The sequence below is a fragment of the Cydia splendana genome, chromosome Z, assembly GCF_910591565.1.
Source record: "Cydia splendana chromosome Z, ilCydSple1.2, whole genome shotgun sequence".
Taxonomy (NCBI): Eukaryota; Metazoa; Arthropoda; class Insecta; order Lepidoptera; family Tortricidae; genus Cydia; species Cydia splendana.
In genome coordinates this window covers 15,599,141-15,623,117 of record NC_085987.1, presented here as the reverse complement: position 1 = coordinate 15,623,117, position 23,977 = coordinate 15,599,141, and the positions used below count along the sequence as shown (strand labels likewise).

The 23,977-nt window shown below is 38.3% G+C and overlaps 1 protein-coding gene across 1 annotated transcript; it reads left to right on the top strand.

Annotated features, from left to right (window-relative positions):
- Window positions 1-1,308: 1,308 nt before the first annotated feature.
- Window positions 1,309-23,563, top strand: LOC134804585 (transcription initiation factor TFIID subunit 6). Its single transcript, XM_063777694.1, has 12 exons — window positions 1,309-1,785; window positions 2,059-2,347; window positions 6,132-6,283; window positions 7,085-7,264; window positions 7,361-7,530; window positions 7,625-7,781; window positions 12,052-12,224; window positions 14,896-15,074; window positions 15,303-15,418; window positions 17,832-17,903; window positions 20,398-20,553; window positions 22,703-23,563. The coding sequence occupies exons 1-12, from the start codon at window positions 1,549-1,551 to the stop codon at window positions 22,799-22,801; spliced, it is 1,980 nt and encodes a 659-aa protein (XP_063633764.1). The 5' UTR covers window positions 1,309-1,548; the 3' UTR covers window positions 22,802-23,563.
- Window positions 23,564-23,977: the final 414 nt, after the last annotated feature.

Sequence of the window (23,977 nt, the reverse complement as noted above, 5' to 3'; positions counted from 1 at the left end):
AAATGAAAGTAACATACTTTTTGAAAACCCCATACAATCTGAGGAGATTATGAACTATATTTACCATTTACCGTAGTTTAAACATAAAAGTAACTAAGGATTTTCCCAAGGCAACTATTAGGCGTTAAATATTAATGATTCATAAATTGTAATTGAGTATCTGGAACACCCAGTGACAAAATCATATGCAGATAAAAATGTTAATTGGATTCAAAGAAAATATAATCACTATGATTGGATTTACCCTTTACATCATCTTAATTTTAAACTGGCAATGTTTGACTTTTTCTGGAATGTTTGCAATAATAATTTCGCTTGTGCATTTTGAATAAAATACGTTATGCTACTTAAAGCTAGTGCTACACGATTACAGATTTATTTTTAGCTTGAGTAAAAACTGTATAGGGATTCATTTTTAGTTTCTACCTAGAATTTATGCTCATAATTATCATAACCAACATAATATATGGTGTGTGATGTATAATGGGTGCAACGTACAGTTTTACAAGTTTCTATTTGATCCAACTGTTGACTGGTAGAGATTGTACATAATGCATTAAGTCTGCCATTTTTTCAATATCAGTATTGTGCAATAAAGGTTCGAATAAGTAAATAAATAGTAGAATGGTACTTTCCGAACTATATATATACAACCTTGGCGCGTCCGTACGTCTATTAGTACCTTTACAATTTTGATGGGATGATATCTTAGAGCATTTAATAACTGGAGTCGCCTTTAAGAGCTTACCCGTCTGTGCAAACTTTTGTATGGGCTGACATGGCAGGGCTATATAACCACGAAAATCGAAGTGCGCAAATTGCGGGCATTTTTCTCTGTCACTCTAATTGCGCCTTCAATCGAGTTAAAGAGAACGATCCCCACAATTTGCGAATTTCGGTTTTCGCGGTAGCCCCTCTGTTTGTACGTTACGTACAAATCATGTAGAAATAGCAATACATTTGACGTCCCCTCCCCCGCAAAAATCGGCAGACCTTTGCGGCAGACTGTTTCGTACAGAAAATGACAGCCATGATGTCTCCAGTTACTAAATGCTCTAAGGATGACATTGACACCCTGTGACATGACTTTACTTAACTGGCTTTTGGCTTTGTCTGTGGTTTAGTTTAGGAATGGTTTAGGAGAACTGTAGGGCTACCGCCAATACCGAAAATCGTCAATTGCGGGCATTTTTCTCTGTCACTCTAATTACGCCTTCATTGGAGTAAAAGAGTAAGATCCCCGCAATTTGCGAATTTCGGTTTTCGCGGTAGCCCCTCTGAAGGGACTGTACAGCGGATAGTTGTATTGCTATAATAGTAATTATTTTCAAGGTTTTTACTACATTTAATAGTTATACTTGTATAAAATTAATATTTTCTTTCATCAGATGTATGAACGGACTCTGGAAACGTACTAATTGTTTGGACTTGCTCGAGGCAAACAATCTGATAGAATAGAAGAAACACATCACAAGTGAAGAAGTCGCTATGTGATCAGCAAGTCAAAGTTACTTGCATTTTGAAAGAGGATAAAAGTAAATATTGAAGATGGGAGACTCAGACATTACTTATGGGTCGACTATGTCGGCAGAGTCAATGAAGGTGATTGCTGAAAGTGTAGGTATCGCGACCCTCGGCGACGACGCTGCTAAAGATCTCAGTGACGACGTATCATATCGACTCAAAGTGATCGTGCAGGATGCCATGAAGTTTATGCATCACTCCAAAAGACAAAAACTATCCATCACTGATATTGACCATGTGCTTAAGGCTAAAAATTTTGAGGTATATTCATTGGTATCTAAAATATTTTCAATTAAGGTTACTCTAGTGTTCAGCAATTATAACTTTCTAGCTGTAGTTATTTTTCAGTTATAGTGATATATATTTTTCTTGTTTTTCTACAATCAATTACTTGGTAGTTTAATTAAGTCTGAAGTTGATAATTAATGTTCAAAGGTAAATATTTTTTTAACTTTATTAACGAAAAGAACAATATTTGTACTTTGATGAAGTGTTTAGTTTAGATAGTTTGATGAGTGTTTTTTTATGTTACAGCCTCAATATGGATTTGTTCAGCCAGATTCATTACCCTTCAGATTTGCATCTGGGGGTGGGAGGGAATTACATTTTATAGAAGAGAAAGAAATTGATTTAAATGAAATTTTGTCAGCACCTCCACCAAAGATTCCATTAGATGTTTCTCTGCGAGCTCATTGGTTAAGTGTGGATGGTGTGCAGCCAACTGTGCCTGAGAACCCGCCCCCACTTTCCAAGGAATCCCAAAAACTGGAGTCAGTTGACCCCATCAGCAAACTCAGTAAACCTGTCAACAAGGATTCAGCAGGTAGATTAAAAGAATTGCTAGTAGGAGTGATTTTTGAACAATCTAGAAATCAACGCATTTATTCATGATAAACTATAACAGCGGTTCTCAAACTTTTTTGGTAACAGAACCCTTTTGGAATGCAAAATATTTGACGGAGCCCCAAATTAAAATTTTTCGTTTGTCACTTTGGACCAGATATGCCAATAGCAGAGCTGTTTTTTTCTTATTATTACAAGTATTCTCGCGGAGCCCTAATAGAGTCTTTGCTCAGCCCTAGGGGTCCGCAGAGCATGCTTTGAGAATGGCTTAACTGGACGTGGTTAAGCAAAACTGTGTCAACCGACAAAATGACAAATTTTGAGTTATGTATACCAAACGATTCCTTAGACCAGCGGTCGGCAACCTTTTAGCAGCCAAGGGCCTATAGTAGCTGATGGAGGTGACGCGGGGCGTACTTTGTTAATATTTATGACTTTATGAGACATTGTTGTTTTGTTATTTCATACAAAATAGCCAAGGCGCCTCTCGGGCCGCAAGTGACAGTTTCGCGAGCCGCATGCGTCCCGCGGGCCGCAGGTTGCCGACCGCAGCCTTAGACAATAATCTATATTTTTTTAAAGAAATCATATATTCAAAAAATATATTTCTCCTGAAATTTCACGAATACGGTTTTAACATAACTGCCATTGCATTTAGCATATTTTTCAATAGTGTGTTATGTTTCTTAACACACATATTTGTTGGACTATCTCCCGTTTACTTTAAGAAATAATAAGTTATGAGGCTTAACTCATTATTGCTTAATTCAAAATAACCAGTGCTAGTGTATTCTCACACGTGTTAACATAGTAAGACGACTAAGAAATTCATTTTAAATCGTTTTTATTACGAATTGGGCTTAAATAAAAAAAAAGAACGAACGGCACAGGAATTGGGTGCAAGATATATTAAGGTAAGTTAAAAATCAACAGTTTTTCAGCTGATTTTCGTTACTTCATATTTTGAGGTGTTACACGCCTTGTATTTTCGAAATATAAGTTGATGATGTCCTACTTATTTGCATAGAAAATAGTGCTGTAATTAGTACTGAGTTGATTGTATGTAAATTATGCATCAAAGTATTTTCCTTTAGTGCTGCCATAGAATAAATTAAAGAAATATACATAACTCATTATTGCAAAATTATTATATTGGTCTTCTGGTGGCGATCATAGTAGAGTTATGTCACTTGATTGGTTATTGCAAACACACCTAATTGTTATTAATACTCCATAAGTGACTCTACTTTGTGTTATAAGCCTTGAAACATTATTGCGAATTTTTAAAAACACATCGTCAGTTTTTTCAAACCGTCTGTTTGCGTGGATTTATTCGGTAATTCCGATTTGATAAGTAAAAATTGGTGATTAAGTAGTAATTACTCATATTTTATGTAATGAATACATAGCTTTACTTTTTAATTATTAAATAAAAAGATATTTCATGCCGGTAACACCAATAAAAAATTTAAAAATAAGTAAATAATTTAAAATAAAATCAACATGATATTTTTTGGATGCTGTTGCCGAAAACAAGAGATTGAGTGCTTGTAAGCCTCATAAAAGCAAAAAAAAAAACTTGAAAACCATACTTCAGTCCAGGGAAAACCCTTTGAGGACAAGTCAATTAACTTAGAGCTGGTCTCAAAATTAGATACATTAGTAGCCTACCCATTAGATTCGGTGACCTGGGTATCCGCAAAATTTCTTGTGTTGCTCTACCTGCGTTCTTGTCCTCGGTGCATGGTGCTCAATGCCATATAGGGAAAATATTAGATCCTTCCATTGGATTTATGGAGGCCGCACACTGCTCTGAGGCCAAGAACGTTTGGTCTATAACCTGTCCCAACACAGACCCGCCTGCCAATCCCTGCTCGCAGAGGCAATGGGACGAGCCGCTCTGTCAACTAGTACGGAAAAACCTTTTACATACGTCAACTATTTCGGCGGACCGAGCTCGTCTCCTTGCGTCTGCGGAGTGGGAGTCGGGTCTGTGATTGCAGGGTTACCCTCCCCAAACATAGGTACTTTTCTAGATAACACCACCTTCCGCCTAGCAGCTAGCTTACGTTTGGGGGCATCAACAAACCAGCCATATCACTGTCAATGCGGCGCCATGGTGGACATACTGGGCCACCATGGCCTCTCTTGTCTCCGGAGCGCTGGTAGAATCCCCCGCCACGCCAGCCTCAAAGACGTCATCCGAAGGGCCCTTTGTCAGTGCCAAGATACCGTCGGTCCTAGAGCCCAACGGTCTGGCCAGGGTCGATGGCAAGAGGCCTGACGGAATGACGCTGGTGCCTTGGAGTATAGGTCGGCCACTTGTCTGGGACGCTACCTGCGTAGATTCCCTGGCACCCCATATTCCAAGCACCAAAGTTGGCGCTGGTGCGGCCGTATCATCAGCCGAAAGCCTCAAACGTCACAAATATGCGACACTAGGTAGTAGTACATATTTGCGGCGTTTGGGGTGGAAACCCTGGGGCCGTGGGGACCTAACGCGCGTAGTTTAAGTTTATTTAATCGCTTGATCATAGTTTTTTGTCGCAGGCTCCTTGTATCTTCGTTTTATTCTTGACATTATTTTCTATTTTAAGTATGTCTCATTATCTGATTTACAATATTGTGTTATGAGTTTTGACGCTAAGTAGATTTTTAGTAACATTCCGTTTAACGTTTAGCAATAATGGGTTATGACACTTGACTCATTTTGCGTTAGAAAATTGTTGTTTTGACATTTCGCAATAACAATATTTGTCTATTTAATGGTCATCAAAAGAATTTATGATGTTATATGTTAGTAAAATAGCATCCTCAACAACACCAATGATGAATGAACACATCATAGTTACAAAAATTCAATAATTGTGTACAAGCTTGACAAAAGAAATAGTTACATCTTTAAACACGATTATCTCAAAATGGCGAATATGTGGGTTGACACAGTTTTGCTTAACCACGTCCACTATAACATATACAAGTATAAAACAACAAAGAAATTTAAACATAAAATAAATACATAGTTTACCACGAAATGGTTTCACCTCGGCATAATAATAACCCAAAAGTCAGTGCTGATCTTCCAGCAACCTACCTTACTACCTTTTTTTATTATTGTGCGAATTGTAGTTATACCACCATTTCATGATTTGACTAAGTTTTGCTCAAGCATACCTATAATGATGTGCCTTATAAATAATACAACATATTGATGAGAGAAACATACACGATGCCTAGGAAGTTTATGATCTTGTGAATTTTACAAATGGCTGCCGACATACATTCCCTGCCAGTCATATGGCTCTATCAAGTTTTTCTGTTTATTCATGTTTCAATGTCAGCTTCCGTTCCTCCACTCTGGTTGACAATAACCTCGCTGGTAGTGCCATTGTAATTGATGGTGGGTTCCTTCTACATTGAGTGGTTTGGCAATCCAAGGATAAATTTCTCTCCTAAGGCTCACAAAATTTATGCACACCTCCTGTGCAAAGTATTAAAACGATTTCCAGCTTGCTGGGAATTAATTCCTCAAAACGTTATTTTTGGATCTAATTTGATTGGCCTATTTGTGCACATATGAAGTTCACTGGATATGTGAATGACACATTTGGCTGTACATTTGACTGTATTTTATAATATGTATTTTAACCGTCCACATCAAGAGTAAATCAGTTGTAAATTGTTAATCATTAATCATTCATTCATTAATTCACTAATGTTACGCCTTAGTTTAGTTAATAGGATCTAAACATTTTTTTTGTCAGGTAAACCAATATGCGGGAAGGCAGCACGGTTGAAGGCTTCCGAGTCAGTGCATGTGAAGCAGCTGGCCACGCACGAGCTGAGCGTGGAGCAGCAGCTCTACTACAAGGAGATAACTGAGGCGTGCGTCGGCAGCGACGAGGGGCGCCGCGCGGTATGTACCACATACAATCATATCTCGGTTGAAGGCTTCCGAGTCAGTGCATGTGAAGCAGCTGGCCACGCACGAGCTGAGCGTGGAGCAGCAGCTCTACTACAAGGAGATAACTGAGGCGTGCGTCGGCAGCGACGAGGGGCGCCGCGCGGTATGTACCACATACAATCATATCTCGGTTGAAGGCTTCCGAGTCAGTGCATGTGAAGCAGCTGGCCACGCACGAGCTGAGCGTGGAGCAGCAGCTCTACTACAAGGAGATAACTGAGGCGTGCGTCGGCAGCGACGAGGGGCGCCGCGCGGTATGTACCACATACAATCATATCTCGGTTGAAGGCTTCCGAGTCAGTGCATGTGAAGCAGCTGGCCACGCACGAGCTGAGCGTGGAGCAGCAGCTCTACTACAAGGAGATAACTGAGGCGTGCGTCGGCAGCGACGAGGGGCGCCGCGCGGTATGTACCACATACAATCATATCTCGGTTGAAGGCTTCCGAGTCGGTGCGAGTGAAGCTAATCCCAATAAGGCCTAGTTTCCCCTCTGGGTTGGGAGGTCAGATGGCAGTAGCTTTCGTAAAAACTAGTTCATATGCCAATTTTTGGCATTAGTTACCAAGCGGACTCTAGGCTCAAATGAGCCGTGGCGAAAAGCCGGGACAAACGTGAGCAAGATAATGAAGATGATAGTGTTCATAAAATGTTCCAATCAAAACACAGATTTTATCTGTAGGCTGAGAGTAGACTATTATGTTTCTTTTTTGTTATTTACATATATTAATATAGTATTATTTGGTTTTGTGCAGGAAGCCTTGCAGTCTCTGGCGTGCGACCCGGGGCTGCACGAAATGTTGCCGCGGATGTGTACTTTCATTTCTGAGGGTGTCAAAGTCAATGTTGTGCAAAACAACCTAGCATTGCTGATCTATTTGATGCGGATGGTCAAAGCGTTGCTGGATAATCAATCACTTTATCTGGAGAAATATGTAAGTAATTAAATAGTACTCAAATACTAACCCGTCTTAATATATGTACCTCTAACTATGTTAGTAATTAACTGTTTTTTTATTTGTGAATTACAGCTGCATGAACTAATTCCGTCGGTATCAACTTGCATAGTTTCTCGACAACTTTGCCTAAGGCCTGAAATGGACAATCATTGGGCTTTGAGGGATTTTGCTGCACGCCTTATGTCTCAAATCTGCAAGACTTTCAATACCTCTACAAATAATTTACAGACAAGAGTCACGCGGTAAGTACTATGCCGCGGGCACAGCTAGTAGGTACGATATATTATTTACATAAAGGACAACTCACAAAATGAATAATCAATTTATTTCCAACAGATTATTTGCAAAAGCTCTCCAATGTCCTTCTCAAACGGACAATGAACCTGGTGCTGGACCATCAATGGCTAATATGAAAGAATCGGAAAAGACTCCACTCGCTTCTCTCTATGGAGCAATACAGGGGTTAGCAGAACTTGGCCCAGAAGTTGTGAAGGTAATTTTTCATCATTTCATTACTATGGGATTCGTTAACCTACTGTTCAAAATGTAGCAGCTCAGTTAAAACACATATAAAACACAAATAATGGATATACCCGATTCCACCAGCATCGAGACATTCCACGACTCCTGGACAGACTTTATGTTTAGTTTACCAGATGCCCAAAACAATTTAATTTTACTACATGTCAACATCCGGTCAACAATAAAAAACCACTCTCAATTAGAATACATCGTTACTAGCAGCCCAAGAATAATACATTTAATTATAATCACAGAAGCCAACATCACAGAAAACATAGCGAGCTTGTTCGATATTCAGGATTATGTTATGTACACAGAGCTACGAACCCAAAGAAAAGGAGGCGGTATTATTATCTACGCACATAAAAGTATATCATTCATTAAGACTCCAGTGAATACAGTGAATTTCGAGTGTATTTGTGGTGAAGTGGAAATCTTTAAAGGCGGTAAAATAAATTTATGTTCAATATATAGACCACCTAACTTAAATAAGACTAATTTTATTAGTGAACTATCGCAGTTACTATCGAAATATCCTATCCAATCAGATTGTATAATAGTAGGCGATGTTAACATTGATATTTCGTGCACAAATACTATTGTAAGATCGTACCTAAATAGCTTAAACGAATTAGGTTTTGAATGTTGTATCTCACACTTTACGAGAGTAGAATCAAATAAAAATGGAATATCCAAATCCTGCATAGATCACTTATTCGTTCGTGACATCTGCAAGCCAGGTGCGCCCGCGCGTTCCGTGCGATCAGCTGTTGTGCGAGATGCGCCGGCCGATCATTACATAACTGGATTAGCTCTTATCAGCGCTGCGAGCGTAAGTACCTTTAAATTAGTAAACAAGTTGAATAACGACCAGGTCAAACTAGAACTAAATCAAATTGACTGGAGCCCGGCCCTGCGATGCGACGACCCGAACGAATTAGTCGATCTCATAATTAATGAATACCAATCAGTCTATAATAAATGTAATTACAAATCTAAAATATTTGTAAACAAAACGCAGGAAAATACATGGATAACTGACCATTTAATAAATATGTGTAGCAAAAAGAAAGAACTTTTAAAAATATTTCTAGAGGACCCATGTAACAAAGAAAATGAGCTTATATACAAAAAATATAGGAATAGAACCAATAGAAAAATTTGTCAGGCTAGAAATAATTTTACAAAGAAGCAAATTTGTCAAAACTATAGAAATCCTAAAAAAATGTGGGAAATTATAAATAAATTGACAGGGAGAATTGTTAAAGCAATTGATGATGTATTAATTAAGTCATTTAGGTTAAAAGCGAAACAGTTATCCAATAAATTTGCAACTGAGTTTAATGATAATGTCAATAGTGTAAAAAATAATTGTAATGTGCCATTACTTGACGAGACAAACTATATTAATACACCAAACTTAACATTTCGTCTAAAAAAAATTAACGAAAAAATAGTACATAAAATAATTTCACAAATAGACGACAAAAAAAGCCCAGGATACGATAAAATAAGGGCAAAAGATATAAAATACATATCCGAACATATGACCCCTGTCATAACACACCTTATAAACTTATGTATATCGCGTTCTATTTATCCTGACAAACTTAAGATAGGGCTGGTAAGACCCATATATAAAAAAGGTAGCCATGCAGATACAAACAACTATAGACCGATAACAATTTTATCCTGTATAGATAAAATTATAGAAAAATATATTGGGAACTCAATAAATTCATTCTTATCAAGTAATGGCATAATTCACGAAAAACAGTTTGGTTTTCAAAAAAATAAAAGTACATCACAACTCTTGTCATTGTTTACAGACGAAATTAACGAACACTTAGAAAAAAAACACCACGTACTTGCCGTAATGATTGATTTTAGCAAAGCTTTTGATACTTTGGACCACATTACACTTTATAAAAAATTAGAACAAAATGGTATACAGGGACCTATGCTAGAACTTATAAAAAATTACCACGTTAATAGATACAGCGCCGTAAGCATAGCGGGCGAACAGAGTGACCTAATTCCGACCTTATGCGGCACGGCACAAGGCTCAATTTTAGCTCCGACGGAATACTTGCTATACGTAAATGATATGTGTAAAATTTTCCGGCATGGTTCTGTATACCAGTTTGCAGACGATACATGTATAATCACAGCCCATGAGAATCTGGAAACTGCCCAGAGCATGATGCAGCATGACTTCGATATATTGTGCAAATGGGCTCACGACCTAGGTCTGTCACTAAACTACGCTAAAACTAAACTGATGCACATTCACTCGCCGTATAAAAAAATCAACTTCACTCCAAAGATCGTGGCCCACGAACACAAATGTCTACACATGCCTAGCACAACTTGTAAATGTAATCATCTTGATATTGTAAAAGAACATACTTACCTCGGGCTAATTATAGACCATAACTTTAACTGGGGCCCTCATATTCACCGGGTATGTAATAAACTTAGATCTATACTATCAAAATTATGTATACTAAAACACAAAGTCCCTTTTAATACATTAAGACTCCTTTACATGTCTATGGCGGATTCTGTTATAAACTATGGCCTAGAAAGCTATGGAAGATCATACAAAACCTACCTAAATGATATCTATAACCTACAACTACGTATACTTAAGACTATTGTACCTACGAAAATTAAATATAAACATAAAAGTCATTATGAAAATCTATTCAATTACTGCAGAGTGTTAACTGTATTTGAAAAAATAGACTTAGCCATTGTAACCCAATACTACAATAACATAAAGTACTTACACAAAAAAACGCGACCCCCACGGTTACGCAACCTAGATAACATTCCAACGTTTGAGATCGTAAAAACAAACAATGAATACGGTCGAAGAGTATGGAAATGCATTGTACCGCGTATATTGAATAGATTTCCAAATGAATTAATTAACTCGTTAGAAGATCGAACATGTGGGCAAGCTAGATACATTATAAAGAAACACATGCTTAAAATGAGAGAATAATCGAATCCCTATCTTATAGAAAAATAATAAAATGAATAAGTAATAGTGTATAATTAATTATAACGTAGACTCCTTAACTCAAAAAATCTTTTTAATTTAAGATTAGTAGTTAAGATTGTAAATATGCATGCTTTTTTAATGGAATAAACAGATTAAATTTTAAAATTTTAATTTTTTTAAGTTGTTAAATTAATAGTATTAAATGAAATGAAACAATAATGTTATAAAGCGTGTAAATCAATTTTAACCTTTTGGACGCCAATGACCGATATATCCGCACCGCAGGTTCAACGCCAAAGACCGATTAATCGGTCACAGACCACAGAGCAACATAGACCTACGTGCATGTGCATAAAGTTCAATTTCAGTTTTGACACTTCGGTGACGTGGCGTCCGAGTGACAGCTTTTGTGTTTGACACGGCGTCGAAAAGGTTAACCCCTTTCTATCATGTTTCGACTTGTGAAAAATATTACTATTTTACATTTAGTAGAACTACCAGGTCTAATTGTATATCTATAAGTTCAAACACATTTATATGTGACTGTTATAAAGCGTGTAAATCTTTTAACCCCTTTCTACCATGTTTCGACTTGTGAAAAATATTACTATTTTACATTTAATAGAACTACAGGTCTAATTGTATATCTATAAGTTCAAACACATTTATATGTGACTTTTTGATTCCTAAATATATATGTATAAGAGAAAAACTACATGTATCCCAAATAGTTACGTTATAAAAATTCATTTGAAGACGAGTCACATTTCTCGAAAGTCCAATGTGCTTAGACATCGGTTACACGCTAATTCTGGCGTCAGTTCAGTCCATCAGTCTGGTCAGACTGACGGGAGAATTATCGTGTAACACGCGGACTGATGGACTGATGGTCTGGACTGATGAAAATTTAAATTTTTAGATAGGTAATATTCGTCAGTCCATTTTGAATGACAGAAAATGATAGGAGACTGATAGTTAGTGTAACCTGTTCGTGTCATTCTCGCGTCAGTCACCATATTAGACAAGACTAAATGACTGTGTTGCGTTCTGTGTCCAAACGGCGACTGTGTCGTAATTTTATCAGTCTGTTGTCAGTCTGGACTAATCGTGTAACCGTGTCCATTTTCCATCATTCTGACATCAGTCAAAACTCGAATGGACTGATGGACTGACCTGACGCCAGAATTAGCGTGTAACTGATGTCTAACAGTGGCATATATTTTGTGTGCAGGTGTTGATCTTACCGCGCGTACGGTGGCTGGGCGAGCGCGTGGAGGGCGCGCTGACGGGCACGGGCGGCGCCGACCGCCTGGCCGCCGGCAACCTCAAGCACCAGCTGCTCAAGGTGCTGGCGCCCGTACTGCGCCAGCTGCGCCAGCCGCCCGACCAGCCTGACGATTACAAGTAACCGCTATGGCGTTCATACCTCATCCTACACGACTCTTAAGCCTCGGCTTATAACTTTCATAATCCAAATACTTACCTTAGAGCCTATGTAATACGTGGTCGTGGTTACATACCGTATACTGTACCCTTCTCTATGGTAACCTTCAGATGAAGTATTCAGAATTTACAGAAGCAATATAATGAACTAGCTGCAGGGTGGCCACTTTCTGGAAAACCGGGAAAACCGGGAAAAGTCAGGGAATTTCGCTAGTCATGGAAAAGTCAGGGAATTGTCAGGGAAATTTAATGGAGGTCAGAGAATAAAAATTGTCTCTGTATGTACATAATAAAATAAAAATAAATATATTAATTTTACCATCTGCAAACATTATATCTTCTTCTTCCTGGCGTTATCCCGGCATTTTGCCACGGCTCATGGGAGCCTGGGCACAGAATAAGTAATAGGCCTGGGGTCCGCTTGACAACTAATCCCATGATTTGACGTAGGCACTAGTTTTTACGAAAGCGACTGCCATCTGACCTTCCAACCCAGAGGGGAAACTAGGCCTTGATGGGATTAGTCCGGTTTCCTCACGATGTTTTTCCTTCACCGAAAAGCAACTGGTAAATATCAAATGATATTTCGTAGGTACATTAGTTCCGAAAAACTCATTGGTACGAGCCGGGGGTTTGAACCCGCGACCTCCGGATTGAAAGTCGCACGCTCTTACCGCTAGGCCACCATCGCTTCATTATATATCTATAATCTATGTATAATCTGCAAACATTATATATCTACTATAATTAGTCTAACGCATTCACTGCCAGGGGGCGTGGCCTAGGAACAAACTTGTATGACGGTGGATGCACATTTGCGTCGGGGGCAGTGAATGTGCTAACCTGTTCACTTTAAAAAACCGCAAACGATGTACAGATTAGCCGTTTGGCACACGCATACTAGAGGTCAAAACAAAATTTTTGACCCGCAGTTCCTAAAAATATTTCCCGTAGGAGGGGAGTGCTGAGTCATTGTTTTTTTTTGTATGGGAAAGAAAATTTTTTTTTCAGAAAAGCTTTTCGTAGCGATTCTAAAACTATACCACATCATTACATTTCAGCCATTTTTTTTTTATTAAAACAAAAATAATTTTCAAGTTTGGGCTTCTCCAGATACGATATGGCTGATTTTTTTTTGTACAATATACCTCAAATGATACGTGATATTATCATATCTAACCCTAATAAAGCAATTTTGAAAATAATTTCATTTAGTATTTTTTTTTTTTCAATAATACTAAGTGATACAGTCCTACTTCAGTATCTATTCTACGAGACTTAATGGAACTGTACTGCAGATACGGTGCATATTAATCATAAAATGATACGTAATATCCATATATCCAACGGGGAATACCTCTTTAACCCTACCATACACGATTGGTTTCTAAAAAAAATTTTTTTTCTCATAAAAAAAAAATAATGACTCAGCACTCCCCTCCTATGGAAATTTTTTTAGGAACTGCGGGTCAAAAAAATTATTTTGATCTCTAGTATGCGTGTGCCAAACGGCTAACCCTGTATATCGATTTGCGGTTTTCTATGAAATTGGGGTCGTACGTCTGCCGCTAAATAGGTTAATAATAGGTAACACTATATCCTACCACGGCGGTATAGACAAAATAAATATTGAAAAAAAAACATGATCCACGCGGCTCGTAAAGTGAGCATTACGAGCCACGTGGATCATTTTTTTTTTGTACACGGAGGAGCTACACAAAAAGATAAAAAATTTAAGTCCAGGGGCCGATTTTTAAAAATTCAACCACTCGATTTCGTGTATTTCGTTAAATGATATCTCCACTACTAGGCGTTTAAATTCTACTAATAGAATTGAAATCGAGTGGTCAATACCACTAGATTCCCAATTTCTATCGCTCGTATCTCGTAGATGATGAAAATATTTTGAATTAGTCGCTTTTTTCAAATTTAATTTCCAAAATATCGATCCTAGAAGAAAAATTGTGAGGACCAAACTTGTAGAGAATCAAATTTCCTATAATTTTTGTCCTCACGGTTTTACTGTAAAATCAAAAATGGCCGAGTTATTCAAGAAAAACCGTTTTTCGAATATACACAGGAGCCTGATTCAGTCTACTTTTTGAATTTACACTCCCAGTGACCCCCCCGAGGGACCTACGAAAAAAAAATCCAAGAACTGATTAATTGATTATTCACGGGTAGGGTCGGTTTTTTGGATATAATGACTGGACTAATTCAGATTCTGCAAAAACTCAAAAATGTGTTCCAATCACATATTTTATATTTATTACATTTAAGATTATGGTCAGGGAAAAACTTGAAAAAACGCCTGGAAAACCGGGAAAAGTCAGGGAATTTTGGTTATAGTAAAGAGTGGTCACCCTGTAGCTGGCATTGACGCAACATTCATTACGTAAAATGTGCAGCATGTTGTAGTCGCGTCACCTAACAATGACCGTTCATGACGTCCCAGTGAAAATTTGCGCGAGAATTTAATCCCAATTTCTCAACTTCTGTAGTAGGTAATGTTCTATTGAATTCATTGAAGTGGGCTTTTGCAATAACTTACAGAGAAAAACTATGAAAATGCGACTCGGGTATTACACTCTTTATTAATGGTCCTAATGATATATGTGTGTGTGGTTTGCAGGCGCGACTACGGCTACCTGGGCCCGAGCCTGCAGCAGATGGTGAGCAAGCTGCGCGCGTCGCCGGCGGGCGGCGCGGCGGGCGGCGCCGTGGCCGTGGTCACGTGCACGCCGCCGCTGCTGCCGCCCGCGCCGCCCACGCCGCATCTGCCGCACTCCGGGCTCGTCTCCAAGACCGTCGGTAAACTATTACTTTAAACTTTTGCAACTTATAACTTAGTTAACACTTAAACAAATCCCACTGTGAGGCCCACTGCGGTGTACGGTGTATAGAATCATTCATTCTATACAGCTACCATTTAGGTAGTTAGGGACCATTCCCCCCATTGCACAGTAGCCTGAGGTGAGCGGCTTTCGGAACTGTATCAAATTACAAATGATTCTATTTTTAGTTGACGTCTGTCCGTAGATAGCCTGGGCACCCGTAACGTGATGATGAGCGCCGGGGCCGGGCCGCAGTCGCCGTCGCCGGGCACGCCGCCGCCGCAGAAGTTCGTCATTGTTTCCCAGCCGAAACCGCCACAGGTTAGTATCAGCGCGACATCACACGCCCATCTAGCGAACTCAACTAAATTCATCGTACCCGACCTGGGGCTAATAATTTCGCAGGTCTGAACACATAGGTAAGCTTTTATATATATATATATATATATATATATAGTGTATGTTGTTTGCACGTAACTCTTGTTGGAATGTTGTTTCCATTAATAACAGAATATAATAGAGGAGGCTTGGCGTCAACACACTTGTTCCCAGAGCGATGACGCCTCTAATGAAAATTTGTACATTTCAACTAGATACATATGCATCATCGGAATCATTCCGATCTTTGTAGCGCTCATGCTTGTAAAAAAGCGTAATGCATTTGGTCAGTTTTTGGGACTTTGAATTTTCTGCTATTCTGGTTCCTATTGCCAATTTGGTCCGGCAGCATATATTGAAGCATAAGTTGCATGCCTGCATGTCAATATATGGTGCAGTTAAATTGAAAAACTGGAGATATTCTACATAGATTATATTAAAAAATCTCTATATTCTTCTAGACTTGTAGTGGAACGTCCTGTTGAATGACTATCACTAATGTTTAATTTTATATTCAAATTAGAGCATATGTGACGTCCCACGGTCAAAGGTACCTTATGGCGGGTATGGAGTTATGCATACCCCAGTAATCTACAATAAATAAGCTATCGACAACACAAAAGATCAACCTTCTAGGTTGCGTAGTTACAGAGATATGATTTTTTGAAAATAATGTTGTGAAATGAGCAACTTTACGATAGAGAAGTTTTAAGTTTAGCCGCCTAAAAAACTATGTTCCTGAAATAAGTTACATAGTTGAGTACAAATAATAATACCTTATATATCTGAGATTAAAAAAATATTGCGACTTGTTCTGTAATGGAAATAGAAACTTTTGATATCGACTGATTTATGTGTATACTAACCAATCTCTTGAAAATAAAGTTTTATTTCATTTTCACGATTGATTGCAATGAGCTCTCAAGATTTAAATTTTATCTATTATAAAACGACACTGACAGACAGTTTAAGCAAAAAACAATACCGATTTAGAGGTGAAAATGTATTTTCTGACTTTTTCATATAAAATCACAAAATTGAATATATTTACTTTTAATGTGACACACAATCAATTTTTCTGAGCACATATGAAAGAAATTCTGTCATTCAAATGAAATAAATCCTAAAACCCCAACTAAATACTCTATTTAACCCCTTATGCCACTTTAAACTTACATAACAATAACAGTATTTGCTCCATACATTTACGAAAAGGTACCTTATGGAAATAAATCTAATAATACATCACTACAAAATATCAATCATATTACAGTTTATCTTTTATGAATAGAAAATATTAATTTACATTAAACTGCCCCAAATTTAATTAGTTCTTCGTCATACTAATCTTAAAAAGACCAATAATTTGTATGTAATGAAAAGGTACCTTGTGATTAAGTTACATGATGAGGCATGATGATGATGGAACAGTTAGGATAAACTAATAATATTTTGGGGTTAAGATGGTATAAATCGTCTATTTCTTATCAATAATATATTTCGGTTGCTATTGAAGATAAGCGGCATTGAGGTTCAATGACCTCGATATTCCATAAGGTAATGCGTCGGGTATTGGCATTTTTCAGCAAACCAATGGCTGATTTACTGCATGCGACCAAACCAAATGAAGATTATTCTAGTTAAGAAAGACTTGATGAGAGTAACTTTGGTATAATAGCAGGCTACTTGGATTTGTGATGTCGGTCTATGTACGGTTATAATATTTGCGAGGCGCCCCAACCAGAACTGAAATTATCAAATTAGTTTTGCAGAATGCTAATACAGTTCTCTACCAAACTTCTTTTCCCGTATTGACTAGTTTTTTTGGGAATTTTCAATCTTTTTTTCATAAGGTACCTTTTCTACTAAACTCTGAGACGACATTACTAGGCTTATAACTAACTTATAACAAAAATAAAAACAGGTAAACAAACGTTACGCATTAAGATTTCAGATCACACAATAAAAAAAAAATTGAGCATTTTTTCACCTCTTTACAAAACATTTCATATCTCCGAAACTAGAAACCCTCATAAGGTACCTTTTCCCGTGGAACGTCACATATATGTACATACATGTGGTATGCACAACGATATTGTTCGTGGTGATGGAGTTAGCACTTTATATTGGTAAATATAAGTAAGGTTTACTTGACGAATACTTATGTACAAATACCTACATGAATCCCCAATCAAATCAAATATCGTAGGCATTTATGGAATCCAAACGAACATTTCCAATTACAATGTACTTACGTATATCTCTAATGTATAGTAAGAGTTCCGCATTTTGTTTTGCATGTCGAACGTAGGTAGAGTTAGAGCACAACCAAAGTATTGTTTTGTTTACTCGCTAGAGTCAGCCGGCGAGTAGCGCAGGGCACGCGGCAGTGCACAGCCCGCAGCCCTCGCGGCCCCAAAACGTCCAGGTATGCGCACGAGCACCTGCTGGCCGCCTACTCTCATACATTACCATCTTCATCCTTACTATATAGTATATACTATTATTTTGTTATTAATGCGCCATCAAAAGGTTTTGCCATGTTTTGAAGTCAGTGCATATTATAATTTACACATGATATATCATCAAATCATTAAAATTAATGTTTTAATTAATATCCACTCTTGAAATCAAATGATTGCTAAGGGTGGTATTCCACCTGTCCAATTTCTTTGTCCAATGTATATTTTGTCTCACATTTTGCTTATAAGAGAGTGAGACGCAATGACATTGGACCAAGATATTGGGCAGATGAAATACCACCCTAATACACACCATCGGGTTTCTTATGAATACGACCTTGTACTCGTAATATGTGGCAAACCAAGCTAAGTTAAATAATGATAGCTCGTAGCGTGCAAATAATTGACATAAAAAAAATACAATACCCATTCATGGGTAACCTTTGCTCACGCCACAACATAATGCTAACTACCTACTTTGCTAGTGTTAGATAGTTACCTAACACCTTGCCTACAACAATATGATATTTGCCAGATATATCTTGTGATATATCGGCACTACTTTGAAAAAAACTCTTATCTTGTTCTGTCAATCACAAGAAAATTGTTGTAACTATGTATGGGACGCATACAGAGTTACCGCCTTTTAACTTTGAGTAGCACTGCGAGATACGAGATTTTTTCAAAGTAGTGCCGATATGTAAATATGTATATGCAAAGCAAACCGTGATATACAAATACATACAGGATGTTTAATTGGAGTAAGAAGCAAAGAATTTGAAATAAAGGAATACTGTCAAAGTGAATTATGTACATTTACTGTCATCTTTCGACATAAAACATTAACACTTTTAGAACGCCATTTAACTTGGATCCTTATATTTTCACTGATATGTGAAATCGCCATCTACTCGAGAGTAGGCCAAAGGTATGGCGCTATCGCTTGAAAAGATGGCAACATACCTTTGGCCTATCCTAAGGCTAAGGCTAAGTTCAATTACATAACTCAGATCACGACATCTCACTACAAATGCAAAGTGAGCCACTTCTTTGCCGGGGTCCAATGGATCGTTTATAGTACTTTATAGAAAACGCCAAACGTAGTTAATAAATTAGAAATTATCATTCACTAGGTCGAGGGTGGAAGCCCTAAACGACGGCGTTGCATGAACAAAAGATTTCCTTTGGCAGGATTGGTCCTTAGGACCCAAGGATGGATTTAAGAAGTGGAGCCACCGAGGTTTTTGATGTTAATTTTTAGGCTCTCAACTTTATCTTGATATCTATATCATTTTAGTTACTAGGCCAAGTTTGGTATCGTTTTTGTATAAATCGGGGATGCCAAATTCATTTATGATATCATTCCGGCACCATTCCGAAGTAAAAACACATAAAATATGAAAAAAATATTTTTTTTTTATTCCTCTTCACGCTCAAACTGCTGAACCAATTTAGTTGAAATTTGGTATAGAGATGGTTTGAGTCCCAGGGAAGAACATAGGATACTTTTAATCTCAAAAATAATCCCTAAAGGGTGTAAAAAGGGAGGTGGAAATTTGTATGGGGATTGAATAACCGCTGAACCGATTTAGATAAAATTTGGTATAGAGATAGTTTCAAGTCCCGGGGAAGAACATAGGATAGTTTTTATTCCAAAAATAATCCCTTAAAAATGAAAGGTAAGGTGTAGGATTGTATGGGAAATCAATAAACGCTGAACCGATTTGGATGAAATCTATGTCTACATCTTTGATTTAGTCGAAAATGATACTAAACTTGACTTAGAACCTAAACTTAAAGAATTATAACCTCAGACGTCGCAGACGCTTAAAACTCCCCCACCCCCCACCTGGATAAAAAATCTCGGTGGCTCCACTTCTTAAATCCATCCTTGGGTCCTAAGGACCAATCCTGCCAAAGGAAATCTCTTGTTCATGCAACGCCGTGGTTGACCTTTTTATGCTCTGAGCACCATCAACTATAGTCGGTACATTTTTACTTTATGATTGACGTTTGCCAATGTATTTATGATTGGCAACTTGCCTAGGCTTCCTGTAGTCACCGCGCCGCGCAGTGCTGTACTGTACTTCTATCAGAATGACCTTCTCGTTAAGCCAAAGTATACAAAATAGTTACAGGCTATATTCATTTTTGAGAGCTTGCTTGTATTTAGTCAAACTCCATTTGATTGTATGTTATTAGTCGTCAATAATTATATGGCATTATACTTAGTACTAAATATATTCTTTGAAAATAATAAACAGATAATAGGTACTTAAGCGCGCCTTTCGCGACATAGGAGAGAAATACTGTCATACGTCTTTCCTGCACGTTATTTTCGAAGTGCGCGTAACTTATTTATTTATTTTATTACATTACAATATGATTGGCGGCCAAGCTAGTGATGAATGTGTTACGTAGTGGTTAGTGTGTGTTGTGCATGTACTGTGGTTTCCGTAGTCGGTGGTGGTGACGAGCGGGCCGGCGGGCGCCGCCCCGCCGCCGCAGAAGGTGATGGTGGTGAGCCTGCCGCCAGCGCCCGCCTCCGCGCCCGTATCCACCGCGCCCCCGCCCGCGCACTCCTCCGCAGCCGCCTCCTCAAGCCAGGTTAGCCAGGTCCGTATTTTCACTATCCAGTGTCTTCAAAATTCCAATCTTGACACGTTCAGAAAACCGGTGAGATTAATCTCGATCGCAATCGCAAACATTGCTAAATCTACTAGGTACTTAAACTGGATTGTTTTTTTGTCCATGGTCTTATATCAAATCAAGTTGTAATTAAGACCCAGAGCACATAAATCCGCATGTACAGTCATCTGCAATAATATGGTACACAACGAAGGCCGCAAAAATATTTAACACGATCTTATTTCTAGACTCATAAGAGCGTGCCACATATTTTTGCGGCCTTCGAAGAGTAACATGTAACATATTATTGAGGGTGACTGTACGTGTGCAGTCAGCAAACTATTCGCTTTTTACCTCTGCATACAGATTGGGGTGCAGACTGTCCCAGCAAACATTTTTGGTCAAAATTCCTATTTGCGCCCTTATTTCAGTCAGACCTTATTTATGTCAGGTGCCAAATATCAACACATATTACATTTAATTGGTAGAGAAGGACAACATGACTCGCTGCCCAACAGAAATGATGTACAAATTGTCAGAAACAGTTAATAAACGGAATTATTTAAGAAGTGAATACATAACTTCTACTACAGATTTTCTGATTATAGGAACTTTCAGTACCTGTAACTTATGTAGTTGAATTACATATGTGCCAGGAGATACTCTCTAAGTGTAAGGCCTGAGTGGACGCTCGGAGCGGAGCGTTCGGCGGGGCGTGCAGCGTAGCGCCGGGCTCACAAGTGATTTGAGCAGCGTGCACTAAGGCCGCTCCTATACGTTTGCATTTGTTTAACATGCACGCCGCACGCCCCGCCCCGCTGCACGCCCAACTCGAGCGTCCACTCAAGCCTTACACTAAGGATTAGTATCTGGCTGTCGCAACATACAAATTACGAAGTTCTTATTTGATACCCCACATGGTTTTATTACTTTTAATTATGTTATACGGTTATACGTTAATGCTTTTTAGGGTTCCGTACCCAAAGGGTAAAAACGGGACCCTATTACTAAGACTCCACTGTCCGTCTGTCTGTCACCAGGCAGTATCTCATGAAGCGTGATAGCTACACAGTTGAAATTTTCACAAATGATGTGTTTCTGTTGCCGCCATAACAACAAATAGGTACTAAAAAGTACGGAACCCTCGGTGGGCGAGTCCGACTCGCACTTGTCGGGTTTTTTTTTATATAGTTGTTTGACCAATTACTAACAAAAAGATGGCGCTCTCGGATATAAATAGTACACCTATAATAGGCAGTTTCCAATGAAGCATAAACATAGAATGTTGGTTAAATGTACGGTTGCTTGACAAACAACAAGACAAGACAAGACAACTCAACAGACAGAGAATTAGTATTTAAAAGCCAAAAAAAGATGTATACGATCCGTATGTGGTTTAAACATAACTGATTCATGTAAAGCTTTATTTACTGAATTAAGAATATTAACTCTTCCATCCCTTTATATATACGAAACAGCATTGTATGTGAAAAGTAATATAGGTCAATACGCAAAATTTAACTGTGCACGTAAAATTGACAACATAAAAAATAAACTATATAAAACAGCTCTTCTCTCAAAAAGTATATTCGGAATGGAACCCCGAATTTATAATAATTTACCAGAAAGCATACGAAAACTACAGGACCTACATATATTCAAAAAATATCTTTTCTAATTTGTAGTAAATAAAGCATATTATTACTCCATAAAAGAATATCTAGATGACTATGACATATGATATAAACATTAATTATAACCATGACTAATGATAGATTTTAATTTTATTTGAATTATATTTTATAGGATTTAAATTTAAATGTAATGTACTTAATAATAATTTCAACTGTAATTAATTTATTTTATAAGTTATGACATTTGCAATATTAATTTAGATTTTCGCTCTCTTTGACATTTGTATGCCAACCGGCAAAACATAGCGCTCAAATGTACCTAAGACCCATGTATACCTATGTTTCACAAATAAAGCATTCTGATTCTGATTCTTGCGTTAAGGCCCATTTACAATTTTACATGGTGCGAGTTTCTCACCTCGACCGTGCGATTGTACGATGCGCGCCATGTAAATGGGCCTTTAAGCTAGAATAATGATTGAACGCTCGGTGTTGTCGGGCAGGCGCCGGTGTCGGTGGTGGCGAAGCCGGTGTTCGCGCGCGGCGGCAGCGCGCCGCAGCCGCCGCCGCCCGAGCTGGACGACCTGTCGCACCTCGCCTGACGGCCCTCCCGCGCCAACACGCAACCCAACAAGAAATCCTCCTGACGCGCCGCGTCCAAATCTTCCTCTACCAGCGAGAATGCACTTTAATATTTTCTCATTGATAATTATAGCTTGTAATATTTGACGAGAGGTCTCTAGCTCTACATTTAGATAATTTAGGTGTTATATCTGAGTCTCGGAGTAATTAACAATGGAGCCGCCATTAACAGGCGTTCCCCTCTGTCGAAAATAGGCGGCCAATGGTCAACCACATGTCAACCATATGTATGGACTGACGTTTATCTGACATGACGTACCTATACATTTGATGTGCCCCTCCCCCGCAAAAAACGACAGACTATTTTGTACCGAAAATTTTAGACATGGCGTCTCCGTTGGTTATATCCTCTAAGATCTGAGTCCACTTAAGAGTTAATGGGCTAACGATCGTGCGAGCAAACGATATGATTTTGTAGTACGACAAGATAAAATACACTAATCTTACTTATGTCCTAATTGAAGCAACACATCACGCGAGCTTACGAACAAATTTTCCCCGGCGATAAAATTGCATCGTGTGCTCGTTATTTTTTTTCCTGCTGCTCTATTTGACTTACTAAATAATAAATATCGATTGACTATGCCAACTTGACACAACAGAAACGCATCCCTCTAGATCCTTTGACGCGTTTACATAATACATCTGCGGATAATCAAGTAAGGCCCACTTGCACCATCCCACTAACCCGGGGTTAAGCGGTTAAACCGTTAACCTAGTGTCAAATTGTATGAGTAACCATGGCAACTCTAGGTTTAACCGGCTAACCCCGGGTTAGTGGAATGGTGCAAGTGGGCCTAAAAGAGTTACTTTTGTACACAACCCATACATAACTACGCAGAATGTATTCCAAATAAATCAATGAAGTGACTGCATTTACTTAGGTATCTGTTTAAAATCAAGGTAACACTAATGTAAATATGTAGATAAGGAAAACGGTACATACTTAAACGGTTTTTGAGCTTTTATAACTTATCAAATGTAATTTCCGGGTAGTCTAGGTGGCGGATTAAATTGTTTATGTATTTTTTATAACGATCAAGAGTCTCACGTGCCGGTGCCCCACCAGGACTAGTAGGAATAGATATTGTCTATAAATAATAGTATAATAGTCCCGTGGGCGGCTGCATGAAACC